Raw genomic sequence first — 12,215 nt, 5'->3', positions numbered from 1 at the left:
CTTCCTATGCTTCTGTTCCAGTGAAGAAAAAACAGCTTCCTTGCTTAAAACATGGACCCCAATTTTGGAAGCAGCCTTTTCCCCCAAATCAGTGTGTGGTATGTGAGTAAATACGATATATTGACTACATGCACAGCATGCTATTCCTGTTTTTTTTAATATAAGTTAGTAGGTCCTCATTTAGCCTGCTGAGAAGAATTGGGCGGGGGCAGGGGGGGAAACATGCTTTGGACCCAGCTTTCCCAACATCTGTATAGATCGGGTACTTTAGTGGATCTTTTCTGGCACTTTTATATAATAGCTGATTGAATCAACTTATGTAAATGGAAAAATGCCCTAACGAAGTGCCTGATCTATACAGATGCTGCAGAACCGGGTTGAAGTGACGCACTGTTGCTTCCGGTAGAGTGTATTTCCCCCAAAAGTCTGCCAGTGCTCTTATAGATCAAATGTCTGTAAATTTGTATTTGATAACCAAGTCCATTACAAGATATTATAGTGATTTTTAGTATACAGTACTATTTTGGGGAAAATTTTAGGAAGAGAAACTGGTTTGTTTGTTTGTTTGTTTTTGTTTAACCAGTTCTGAAAGCATACTAGTGGTATAGCAGCTTTTCAGTTCCAGTGTAATAATAGTAACAAACACCACTACAGGTTCAGCACATTCTACGTCTACGTGGGCTTGTATATACATTTGGTTTATACTGTTACAGCTCCCTGTGTGGACATTCCTACTCTGCTGTAAGAGTACTTTTTTAAGTTTAGTTAAACAAGCTTGTGACAAGCTAAAAGTACAGTTGGTCATGTATTCATAACAGTTACATGCAAAGAAAATAAAGTATAAACCAGTGATTGTATATTTGTTACTTTTAAAAGCTTGGTTTCAGAGCTGCAAACAATTATGGGGATACTAGGTGGTAGTTTTTAGGTAATAGATGGACTGGCACTTTGTCCAGTTATTACTATGATGTTACAGTTGAAAATATGCATCTTAAAAGTGACTTTAAATACATATTTAGTATTTCCAAACTGAAAAACAAGTCAACTTTGAGATGTATTAAACATTAACGTTTTTAGTGTTTCTAGTGTATTACTCAAAGGCAGAAGGCTCTTAAGAGAGCTAGCTGATAAAACATAACAAACCATATTTCATTTTGTATCTGAGATCAAATGACGTGAAGTCTCCTGTTTTGAAAGGCAACTAACTTGGCCAGTTTTGTCATCCAGAATGGCTCGGTGCACTTCCTCAAAGGCTACATAGTGTGTAAATAAAACTGCATTTCAAGACAAGAGTTTGGTTTTAGGCTCTTTCAACTTCCAGATAATGTAATGGTTCTGAAACGCATTTGATAATCTTAATCGACTGTTAGTATTACTTAGGAAAACACTGGTAGCTCTGAAATCAAGTAGTTATTTTATCCTGTAACAGAAAATCATTTGTTTGGAGCGTGAATTAGCATTTACCACTATTATAGACAATTCAGTAAGGGCCAAAGCCAGTTGCTGTGACTGAGGCTTTCTGTAACTGAGACTCACAGAAGAACAGAGTGCAGGTTGTATGACTTTTGCCCACTTGGTCCTTGTGTCAGAACAGTGCTCTGATTGAGGATGGGGAGACAATGGCTTCATGCAGTGGCCAGCAGCCTTTACAAGCCATGTGGTGGGATAATCCAGCTCTGGCCTGATGCAGGTCTAGTGGCTTCAGTCGCACAGCACCTGTGCTGCTGCTGCTTCTCTCCACCTCCCACTCCTCAGCTGTGGTGCAGCACAGCTGGTGGGGAACTGAGCTCAGGCCAGGCAGTTGGAAGCAATCCCCCTTGCCCCATGCTGCATTGGGGGGGGGGGAGGTGGGGGCGGCTCTACCATAAGTGTCCAGAGGCCCCATTCGCCACTGCTGCCACAGGTAAATGTGGGGCTTTTAAAAAAATTTTTTTTAAGTGTTGGGAGACTGGGCCAGGTGGGGGATGGGGCCAGGCAGAGCAGCCATGGGGGCTTCTCCTACGGCTCCTCTGGCTGTGCCTGCCCCTGTTCCAGCAGGCGGAGCCGCAGGAGCTATGCCCTGCTGCCGCTTGCCCAGCTGGTGTTGGGCGGGGGGGCACAATGCAGGTGTGGCTCACTCTGGGCAGCAGCAGGGCAGAGCCCCTGCTCCCAGCACTGCCGTGCCTGCATCAGGCTTGGGAGCAGGGGCTCTGCCCTGCTGCCGCTTGCCAGCGGGTGCAGTGGGAGACAGGATGTGGGCGCGGTAGCAGTGGGAGCAGGGGATCTGCCCTGCTGCCACTTCCCCTTTCCATTTGGAGCAAGCTGCACCCGCATCCCCCCCCCCCCCCCCCCCCCCCCCCGGTGCCCTAGTTGGGCAAGCGGCAGCAGGGCAAAGGTCCTGTTCCCAGTGCTGCTGCACCTGCATTCCACCCTCGCCCCACTCCCCAAGTTAACGCACCCTCTTGCCCCTGGCTGGGCAGCTTGCCCCATCCCATCCCTCCCCCAACCCCAGCTGACTTACCAGCTGGAGGCAGCTGTTAGCTGCCTGTTTAGTCTATGGCTGAATCTCCGAAGTGGCCGAATCTTTTCCGAAGCTATTCTGAATCGATTCAGATGCTTCAAATTGATTTGGAGCTTTTTTAATTAGTCTCCTGATTCAATTCAATTCAGATTCAGAGATTTGGTCCCTGAATCGGGCTGAATCTCCTCCAAATTGAATCAGCTACCAAAGCGTCTCAGAGCCCTAGTACTTATGGCTCTGTTTCCACACATTGCCCTGTCCTTGTTATAGAAAACCTGGACTATCCAAACATAAGTATTGTTCCTTGGTTTCAGGATTTGCCCTTCAGGTCTGAAAACTAAAGGTTCAGAATTAAAAATGTATCTTTATTCGAGAGAGAACTCAAATTTATACATGGGACTGTATCTTTTAAAAGAATGCTGAAAACTTTTTTTTTTTTTTTCTTTTGTGGTTTCATAGTGTACTTCTGGCTAGCCTGTATTTAAAAAAAAAAAAACACAAAACAAACAAAAACAGGCACAAAGAAGCCAACAAGTCTGCTGTAAATTTTTAAGTCTTTTTTGCAGGGATGATCATTGGCCAGTGAGGCAGAAAGTTCAGTTCTGATTTGCTTGGCAATATGGGTAAAAGTTTTTTAGTTGGAAGCTCCCTTTTCTACCATTGTTTTGGCAGACTGATGGCATACCAAAAAAATAAATGGTTTCGAGACTCATTTTACTATTCTAAGTAATATTTTAACTGATTGGTGTAGGTGCTGACTACGTGAGTTGGGTGAGGTGTTAGTGATATGCTTAAATATTATCTGACTATAAATATTTGACAAGATTAATTCAGAAGGAAAATTCTGTGCTTTTAGAAATTTCGAAGTGTGCAAGTGTGAGCGAGAATGTGTACACCACATAAATATAATGTGCCATTTAGTTTGGGAAACTCTTCTCTTTTTCTTATCACTACCATCGTATTATTCTCCATTTTCTATGGTCATATAACGTTTTGCAGGTATCAATGATTACTGATTTTAATCATATTTAACTCTTCAGATCATACCTCACTCCTGTTCGGGATGAAGAGTCTGAGTCCCAAAGAAAAGCTAGATCCAGGCAAGCAAGACAGTCCAGAAGATCTACACAGGTACATCTTGGTTGTTTTTCCTTTTATAAAAACCTAAATTGGGGCCAAACTCCTGGGTACAGTGATATCTAATTTATCTAATATGATGAGTGTTCTTCCCGCTATAAATCAAATAATTGACAAAATCAGTTTTTTTTCTCCTCCCCAAAAAGGTCAGTAAAAAAGATGGGCCTTCCATTTATGCATTGAAGGTTAACCTCTGTACTCTATCAGAGACTGGATTTAAGTGAATTCTAAAATAGAAATGATTTTTCAAATAATTGCCCAGAGCCCATTCCTGGCAATTCGATGACTCTTACTCCCTGAACCTTTAACAGAAGACTTGGCAAAGCAGTACCTGTACAGTGCTCTCTGGCCTGGCCTCCCCATTTGGGTGGGGGCAGTGTTCACTTCCTACTCCTTAGTACTCTGAGTTGTCTAGCTCAAGTGGAGCATTTGCTATACCATGTTAGCAGGCAGCATTTTTCCCTACTGTAACAGTTGTACCCTTTTTTTTCCCAACAACAGAAAGTTATATTTCCTGCCGCCTTTGCCTAATTTTGTTTTCTTGCGCTCTTCCCTACACTTTGTAATGAGGGAAAGCCTCACAGCCTTTGAGCCAGAGAAAGATGTCTTGTTGCTCTCCTCTTGCTTTTTTCTGATATCACAAGCCAGGCAGTGTTTTGTCTAGCAAGGTGGGTTTTTTCAGTCCCTCATTACCTTTATATCTGTACCTTTCTTATTTGGGATGGTCTGTGAATTGACAATCTCTGCCTATATCACAGGGGCTCAAGAATACCCATCTTGCAGTGGAGTTAATTCAGCCTCAGATGGATGTTCGCACTGCTTGTTCTGCCTTGGCAAAGCAAACATTCCTAATAAGTGCACCATCTGCAGATGGCTCAAGGCCAAGACCTGAAAAGCCAAACAAACTTTTCCTTCTTGGGAAGTCAGTGATTTATTCATTAGAGCTTGGGTCGTCAGAGCTAACCATTTCTTTCAGTGCTGCTATCCCAGAAATGGCTTGGCTGACCTGGTATACACTAGTCTTTCTGTCTCAGTATGGAGAAAAGGACGGATAGGAGTAAGAACAGTTTGCCTATTGAGATGTGTGTTTGCAGTGAATGAAAAGATTAAGGTATCAGAAGGGTCAGCCAGCTGTGTTAAGGATGTTCAGCTGTGGAACATTCTGCTAATGAAGGAACTGAGAACTTAAAACCCAGAGGAGGGAGCAGAAGGGGCAGGTTTTGAGAGAACAGCTTGCAAGGAGGAAAAGCCAAACTGCTGTGCTGGGGAAAAGCCAGAGCAGAAAATGGCTCTTCTAGTGTCTGGAGAAGATGAAGGATTTTTGTTTGTTCTGTTTATTTTGCTAGAGAGATACGTTTGCTTGGTGGTTTGCAATACATAAAATGATAAAGGACCTGCTTACAGAATACCATACTAGTGCTTGAGATAAGGAACCTAAAAGGCTAGTTTCTGGGCATATGCATCATATTCCTCATCCTCCTTCCCATTTCAGATTGCCAACTGTCAAGCCTTGCTGACCCAATATGAGTTTTGGCTGTGTAAGTGTGTTATCTTTTCTGTGGTGACTCTATTATTGATCTGTAGAGCCTTTTGTAATGATCCTTTCTGAATGGCAGTTTTTTAATCAAGGTGGTTCTCAGTAGTACAGTCCATTTCCACAGCAATCATTAGGAGGAATGGCTGCAAGCCACGAGGTCCCCCTAGAAGGCAAAGGCTTCCCTAGGTATGAAGCAATTATTGCTAAAACAAAACCTTCACATGTTGAAGGTCTCCAAGACAACTCTGAGATGACTGGAGATACCCCTCACTTTCCAAGGCTAGACCCAGATTCTCTGTATTTTCTGGAGTGTCAACCATAACAGAGCATTCTGGCCTTTTGTCATGGGCACTTGGACTCCTGTTCTTTGAAGCCCCTAAGAAGCCCAAAGAAGCTCTGTAAATAATACAAATGCTCTTCTGGGTCCTATCTTGCTGCTCCCCTGAGCCCAGCCTTCCCGCCTTCTAGTCCAGGGGTAGGCAACGTTTTTTGGCCACAGCGCTGAAAAAACCACAATGTTTTTGGAAGGTGCTAGAATGCCGACACGCCAGAGCAGCTGTTTGCAGTCTCCTAGCTGCAGCCGGCCCACGGAGCCCTGTCTGCTTGCAGCGGGGCTTCCAGCCTCCCAGCTGCCTGCTGGGAGCAGTCTGGGTTCCGTGGCTGGCAGCAGCTGCTTAGAGCCCGAGCTGGCGGTGGTGTGCCGAGCAAAATGGCCTTGTGTGCCATGCTCAGCACACGTACCGGGGGTTGCTGACCCCTATTCTAGTCTCTGCTTGTTCATATTTATAACTAAATAGTTCTGTGCCTTTTAGTTTTAACCCAGAGACTTTTTGGATTTCTGCCCTGTCAGAGTAGGCCCGCTCCATTGAAGTTCAGACCATCTCTATCACCTCCCTTTTGTGGTGTTACCATAAGTAGTATCTGTAGAGAAGCTACTTGGACCTTTATCCAAGTGTTGGCTAAGCGTTGTGCCATCATGGAAGCCTTCCCGAGTTAACCATTGTTTGCATAGAGGACTTTCAGACCACTCTTAGATGTGTATGGGCATTGCTTTGGAGTCATCTAGTTAGGAATGTGTATTTGAATAATTTCTTGAAGAAAAAAGGATTACTTGCCAGTAACTGGAGTTCTTTGAGATTTACATGCTTCTTTGTTCAATCCTATGATATACAGACACTTTACTGGGATGGTTTAATCAGGGATGATCCTGCCTTGAGCAGGGGCTTCACCCAGGTGACTTCTTGAAATCCCTTCCACCCCAGCTCAAGCTGTCACCTTTTTTCTCAGATACGAAGAAGGGTGCATCGTGCCCAAAAACTTCTCTCTCCCAAACATACAGCTGGTTAAATAAAAGAGATTACCCACAAAAATCCTTGCCTCACTCATACTTCCTACACCATCATGACTACAACATCACTCCACTATTACTGTTGTTCACATAGTCATTTGAATCTGTACTTGTTCCACTTTTTATCAGTGAAATGAAGTCAAGATTCTGCAGTTGAAAGGAAACTGAAGAATGGGAACTGCACACTTCATTTGACAAAGGACAGCGAAGGGACGTGGGGCTGGAGTATAGTGTTCTGCGCTGTACTAGTACCAGTAAAGGGTTTGGTCAAAGTGTTAGGGTGTGAGATGTACACATTCATGACTAACAGGTATGTAGGCAATGCATCTTGAAGAACTCCAGTTACTGGAGTTCCTTTTTTTTACCTGATAAATGTAGTAATGAGGTCTTGGATTGCACATGCAGCAATATAACATCCACCCTGGCAATCTTCAAAAAAGTCTTGATGCCCATCTTGCTGGGATCATCTGATCCCAGTCTTTCCTGCCCAAGTGCAGGAGAGCTGGACCCGATGATCTGTAAGGTCCCTTCTAGCCCATAACAACTATGAAACTGCACCCATATAATAGTTTCCCAAGTTAATTAGATGTTTAAAACCAAAGCTTAGAGTTCTACAAGGATCCTTATTGGCAACTGTTCTGTTCTATGGACTTCTACTGTACTAGTTGAGAAATAGATGCTGAAATCTGTATTTCCTTCACTTTCTAAGAGGTCTCCATAGACCCTGGATTGATGTGACAAAGATGTGGGTAACTGACAAGTTCCATTTCAAATGGAAATGTTCAAGTTAGTTTATCCAGATGAAGAGGGAGGAAATTCTCTTTGGACATCCAGGAATGACCTGCAACCTAACAGCGCCAAAGTTTTGTGCAGCTGTTTAATGAGGTTGCTAGTGCCACCTCTCATTTTGAGCTCTGACAATCTTTGTTAGCACTCTGATCTGTTTCCTGGTTACTGCAAACTGTGTTTATCTGGCCTGAACTGCGGCCAGTTACCTCTGATCTAATTTTTAAAACCATTAGACACTAATTTATATGTTCTGGTGTGATATATAGCTTATAGTAAGACATGCATGTGCGCACACCTGGGAGTAATCAATTTATTGAATAAATTATTGTGCATTTCCCCTCTATAACCTTTCCAGTTTTCTCATGTTTGTACTGAACACTTATAAATAGATAATTCAGTTCATTGATATTCTCAAGGCAGTCAGGCAACTGCCTGCTATTACATTTTAAGTCTGCTAAGAAGAAACAGCATAGAATGACACATCCCTGGGGTCTTCTGATAGATTGAAAATATTCAGTAAGGTTATTTTATCTAATCTACAGCTAGGGAGAAATAACCAAGTATAACAAGGACATTTCTTTTACATTAAGGTGGGGCTCATAACCAGATTGCCTAATGTCAAGGGAATCTATAATATAAGGTTATAGTTGCACTACCATAATCTTCTCTGTGAAAGAACTTGATGAGAGTAAGATTCAGTGGCAGAAGTTGATGACTTGATTAGAGGCTAAAAATAGTTGGGTGCATACATACATGCTAACTTTCTGACAGTTAAGCTGTCTTAATTTTTTAAAGTCATGTTAACTCTGAGCATACACACATGTGGAGCAGAGTTGACTTAAATGAGGCACAAGATAATACACCTCTGAGCTGTATTATCTCGAGTCACATCAGTTAAGTTGACTTAGCTCACATGATGGCTCCCACCATGTCAAGCAGCTGTATGTGTGTACGCTTCAACATGGCTTAACTTAAGTAGACTTAGTTAAGTCGCCTTCGCCTTACTTTTTCGACTTAATATGTGCGTACGCACCCGTTGGCACTATCTGTTGTGGGAAATGCTTATCTTCCCTAGTGCTGGATGCAGCCTTTCATAAAACCAGAAGAGCCATAGTTTTATCACTAGGATTTCAGTGAGACCGACTGACTGAAACTCAAGCAGAGGAAAAAGTGCTTTTCATTGAGATGTTTTATTTCCCAGTCATAGACAGTGTACTGTAGCTGCAAGTAATTTTGTCTTCAAGGTAACATGAAAATTTTTTTAGCCTTTTTAGCATATCAAGAAATGATATGAGAAGATTGTATTGGGTTCTGTTGTCATGGGTTTTTTTGGGATGTTCCGGAGAAATTGTCCTGGTTGTATTTAGTGAAACCATCCACATGTCCCAGTGATGATCAGCAAATCTAGCTGCATTTTTCACTAACTTTTTATCTGAATCATTAGTGATGCTCACAGTAATTTTGAAAGGAAGTTGGATAGGTTTTTGTAAATGCTCTCCATGAATGAGGTACAAGATATCTGAAAATTGTACTGCAGATGTGCACAACATGAACTATGATTCAACAGCCAGATGCTGAAGGTGGGGAAAATCCTTGCCTCACTCTTACTTGTTGATTGCAGAAATTCAAGAAAGGTCAACAGATAAGAATCGTAGACTAGATTCTTTCCATAACCCAACTTCTTTAAAGTACACCTCATGCACAGTATTTATTTTACATAGTGTTCATCAACAATAGTGAAAATGTAAGTAACTTAGAAATATTGCGTTTTTGTTGTTTCCCTACAGGGTGTAACATTAACTGATCTTCAAGAAGCTGAAAAAACTATAGGAAGAAGTCGTCCTACACGAACCAGAGAACAGGAAAATGAAGAAAAAGAGAAGGAGGAGAAAGAAAAACAAGATAAAGAAAAGCAGGAGGACAAGAAGGAATCAGAAACTAAAGACGATGATTATAGACAAAGATATTCCAGAACTATTGAAGAGGTAGCACACTTTTTTAGTTAATGAATTTGATATTCACCTTAACATATGGGCATTTTTATCTGTGCTTGTGTGGGGGCAGACTTTAATTAGAGAGTCTCTGAGAGCCACTCTAATTAAAGTGCCTGGAGCATCTTGTGTATCAGCATCCCCATGCTTCAAAATGGCAGTGTTGGACAAACTTTAAATAAAGCACCCCCACTGCCATTTTGAAGCGCAGGGATGCTAATACAGAAGACATGGAGGCTGGCTGGAGCCTGATAATTACCACAATCCAGCAGACTCGATTAATTGAGTCTGCTCCTATGCACTGTAATTACAGTACCTCAGAACAGTCTTCCTGCTCATGTACAGGTACCCTATGATAGCATTAAAGTATATGATATAAGTCTTTTATGTCAATGTCTTAATATCATGGCTGTTTTCATTAATGTCGTTTAATCTCTGGTAATTGATACTGATTTTTTTTCTGCCGAACAGCCCTATCATCGCTATAGACCAACTTCAACTACAGCTTCAACTACTTCGTCATCCACCTCTTCACTTTCCACATCCACTAGCTCTCTTTCTACTTCAAGCCAACTAAACAGACCAAACAGCCTTATAGGTATAACTTCTGCCTATTCCAGAAGCGGAACAAAGGAAAATGAGAGAGGTAGGTCTGCTATATGTTTTGACTCTCTTCCCTATAATTACCAAAGGGCCACGCGTCTCTCTAAAGAAGGTAATATGTCCTGCATTAGTGGTTTTCAAACATCCTAAAATCATAGAACCCTTTCATATCGCCTCTTCTGCTGTGGAACCCCTACACCTGGCTCCACAGCCTGAGAGAGCTGACATGGAGCCAGGTGACCTAGCATGACAGTGGTAGCTGCCATTACCCCCAATCCTAATGGGAACCCCTGATGACTGGTGCTGAACCCCAGGGTTCCACAGAACACAGTTTGAAAGCCACTGTCCTATGTAACGTGAGCTGTGAGGTAAGGTACCTACTGCCACTTAATCCAGCTTCTGGGAGAAATTCTGTCATCTTTTTTGTGGGGAGGGGTGGATCAGTGTTGGATGGTAATGTCTATTCTGACTTTGGAATTCAAATCTATTCATCCTGTCCCTTCCAGAGCCACAAAGAGTTAAAGGGAATTCTGTTTTGCCCTTGGTGTGCTTGTAACACTTGTAGAGTTGCATTAAGACACTCGTTATAATCAAATCCAGTGTTTCAGAGATTTTGCCAGTTACCTGGAAAAGTCAGGAGGGAATTTTTCTCCAATGCATGATTGGCCTCTTGTATTTGGGAATTTTGTTAGTTTCCAAAGCATCGGGGTGAGATGCAGGTTAGTACGTACCACTAGAGAGGGCAGATGCTCTGCAGTGATAGAGGATCCTTTTATGTGCTTTTCTGGTGTCTTTTCTTATGTTAAGGATCAAATTGACTGATTGCCAGATATGGGATTGGGAAAGAATTCCCTCCCAGTCAGGTTGATGGTGATCTTGAGGGTTTCTGCCTCCCTGTAGAGCAGGGCTGTCCAACTTGTGAGCAGCCAGAGGGCAGCAGCAGGAAGCAAAAGCTGGAGAAAGGAGGGGAGCCCAGCAGAATGGAGTTGGGGAGGTACTGATGGCAGCAGGAGCAGGCAGTGGGGTTAAGCACAGGGTACCAAGGCAGTAAAGGCAACAGGAGCCCACAGACCATGAGTTAACTACTCCCAAGCTACATTCAGCCTGAGAGCTCTGCTACAGTGTATGAGTCATCTGCTAGGATTCTCTGGATGTTTACCCAGCCAGTTCCCTGCCACCAGGATTTTGGACATCCATGGCAGTTTCCTTTCTGTCTCTGAGATGCAGCACATTAGTTTTCTGAGGACTGAAATCCTTTAACCTAAATTATTGGCGTTAATATAGGGGAAGCTGGATGAATATGAATAGGAATATATATTTGTGGTATATAAGTCAGAGTAGATGATCTGTTGGTTTTACTCAGCTGTAAACTTTGAAATAATCATGAACTCTCAAGGATCAATATTTTCTAAAGCTGTTACTTGTAGTAGCTTTCAGGTGACTAGCAGTATCCTGGGTGTTGTTTCCCTCTGTTATGAGGCAGTTCTGGATTTGGTTTGGGTTTCCACAATTATATAGTCCTATTCTTGGTACCCTTGCTATACTGAAATAAGAATATTCTCATATGTAAGTGCTGTATAGGTACTGTATGAATGAGTTTTTAGTGGGAGAAAAATTATTTAAGGTATTCAAAATCCAATACCTAATTTCATAAATGTGCTTTCTCCATGAATATTCCCATCTTTTTCTGTCTAATTTTTGCTTCAAGTTTTTAGGCCTGAAGATTGTGATAACAGAAATAAACAAGTTAGTGTAGGGTTTGTTACAGTGTCTGCCTTTGAATGTGTTGATAAAAAGGGTAGCAGACTAGTAAACATTTTTGATAGCAGGTGATTGTCCTATGCTAGTACAACCCTGCACAGTGCTTGCTTTAATATCCAAATTATGTGAAAGCTTTTGGAGGGTAGGAGGAGGTGGGCGGTCAGCCTTAACACCCAAGAGGTTGCATCAAAGCAAATGCTGAATTAATAAAATAAATTCCTTATATGAATAAGAAAAAAAAACCCACAGGATTGCTATGGAGGATATTATTAATGGAGGAAACTGAGCAAGAGAGAGAGGGTTGTTTTGTTTTTATCACTTGTTATTCATTGTGATAATAAGTTATACAAAATTCAAGGTTTAATTCTGAGATCAGCCTCAGAATATTTCTTTATACTGAAATATTTTGCTTTAGATGACTGATGTAAGATGTGTGACAGCAGTTGGTAACTACAAAACGTTTATTATGCCAATCAAGTGGTATATAGAATAATGTTTTATGAACCTGTTGTAAGCTGAGTTATGCAAGTAGTCTTAAAATGGCCAAAA

The 12,215-nt window shown here is 42.0% G+C and overlaps 1 protein-coding gene across 2 annotated transcripts in view; it reads left to right on the top strand.

The window, feature by feature from the left end:
- Window positions 1-12,215, top strand: part of PPP1R12A (protein phosphatase 1 regulatory subunit 12A) — a 195,607-nt gene that overhangs the window by 147,412 nt on the left and 35,980 nt on the right. For both annotated transcript variants that reach the window (XM_059726121.1, XM_006274960.4), the window contains 3 exons: window positions 3,541-3,631; window positions 9,099-9,296; window positions 9,774-9,948. In XM_059726121.1, coding sequence (XP_059582104.1) covers window positions 3,541-3,631; window positions 9,099-9,296; window positions 9,774-9,948 — 464 coding nt within the window. The remainder of the gene's footprint in view (window positions 1-3,540; window positions 3,632-9,098; window positions 9,297-9,773; window positions 9,949-12,215) is intronic.

The sequence above is a fragment of the Alligator mississippiensis genome, chromosome 4, assembly GCF_030867095.1.
Source record: "Alligator mississippiensis isolate rAllMis1 chromosome 4, rAllMis1, whole genome shotgun sequence".
Lineage (NCBI taxonomy): Eukaryota > Metazoa > Chordata > Crocodylia > Alligatoridae > Alligator > Alligator mississippiensis.
The sequence above is the reverse complement of the archived record's forward strand: the minus strand, read 5'-3'. Positions and strand labels throughout refer to the sequence as shown.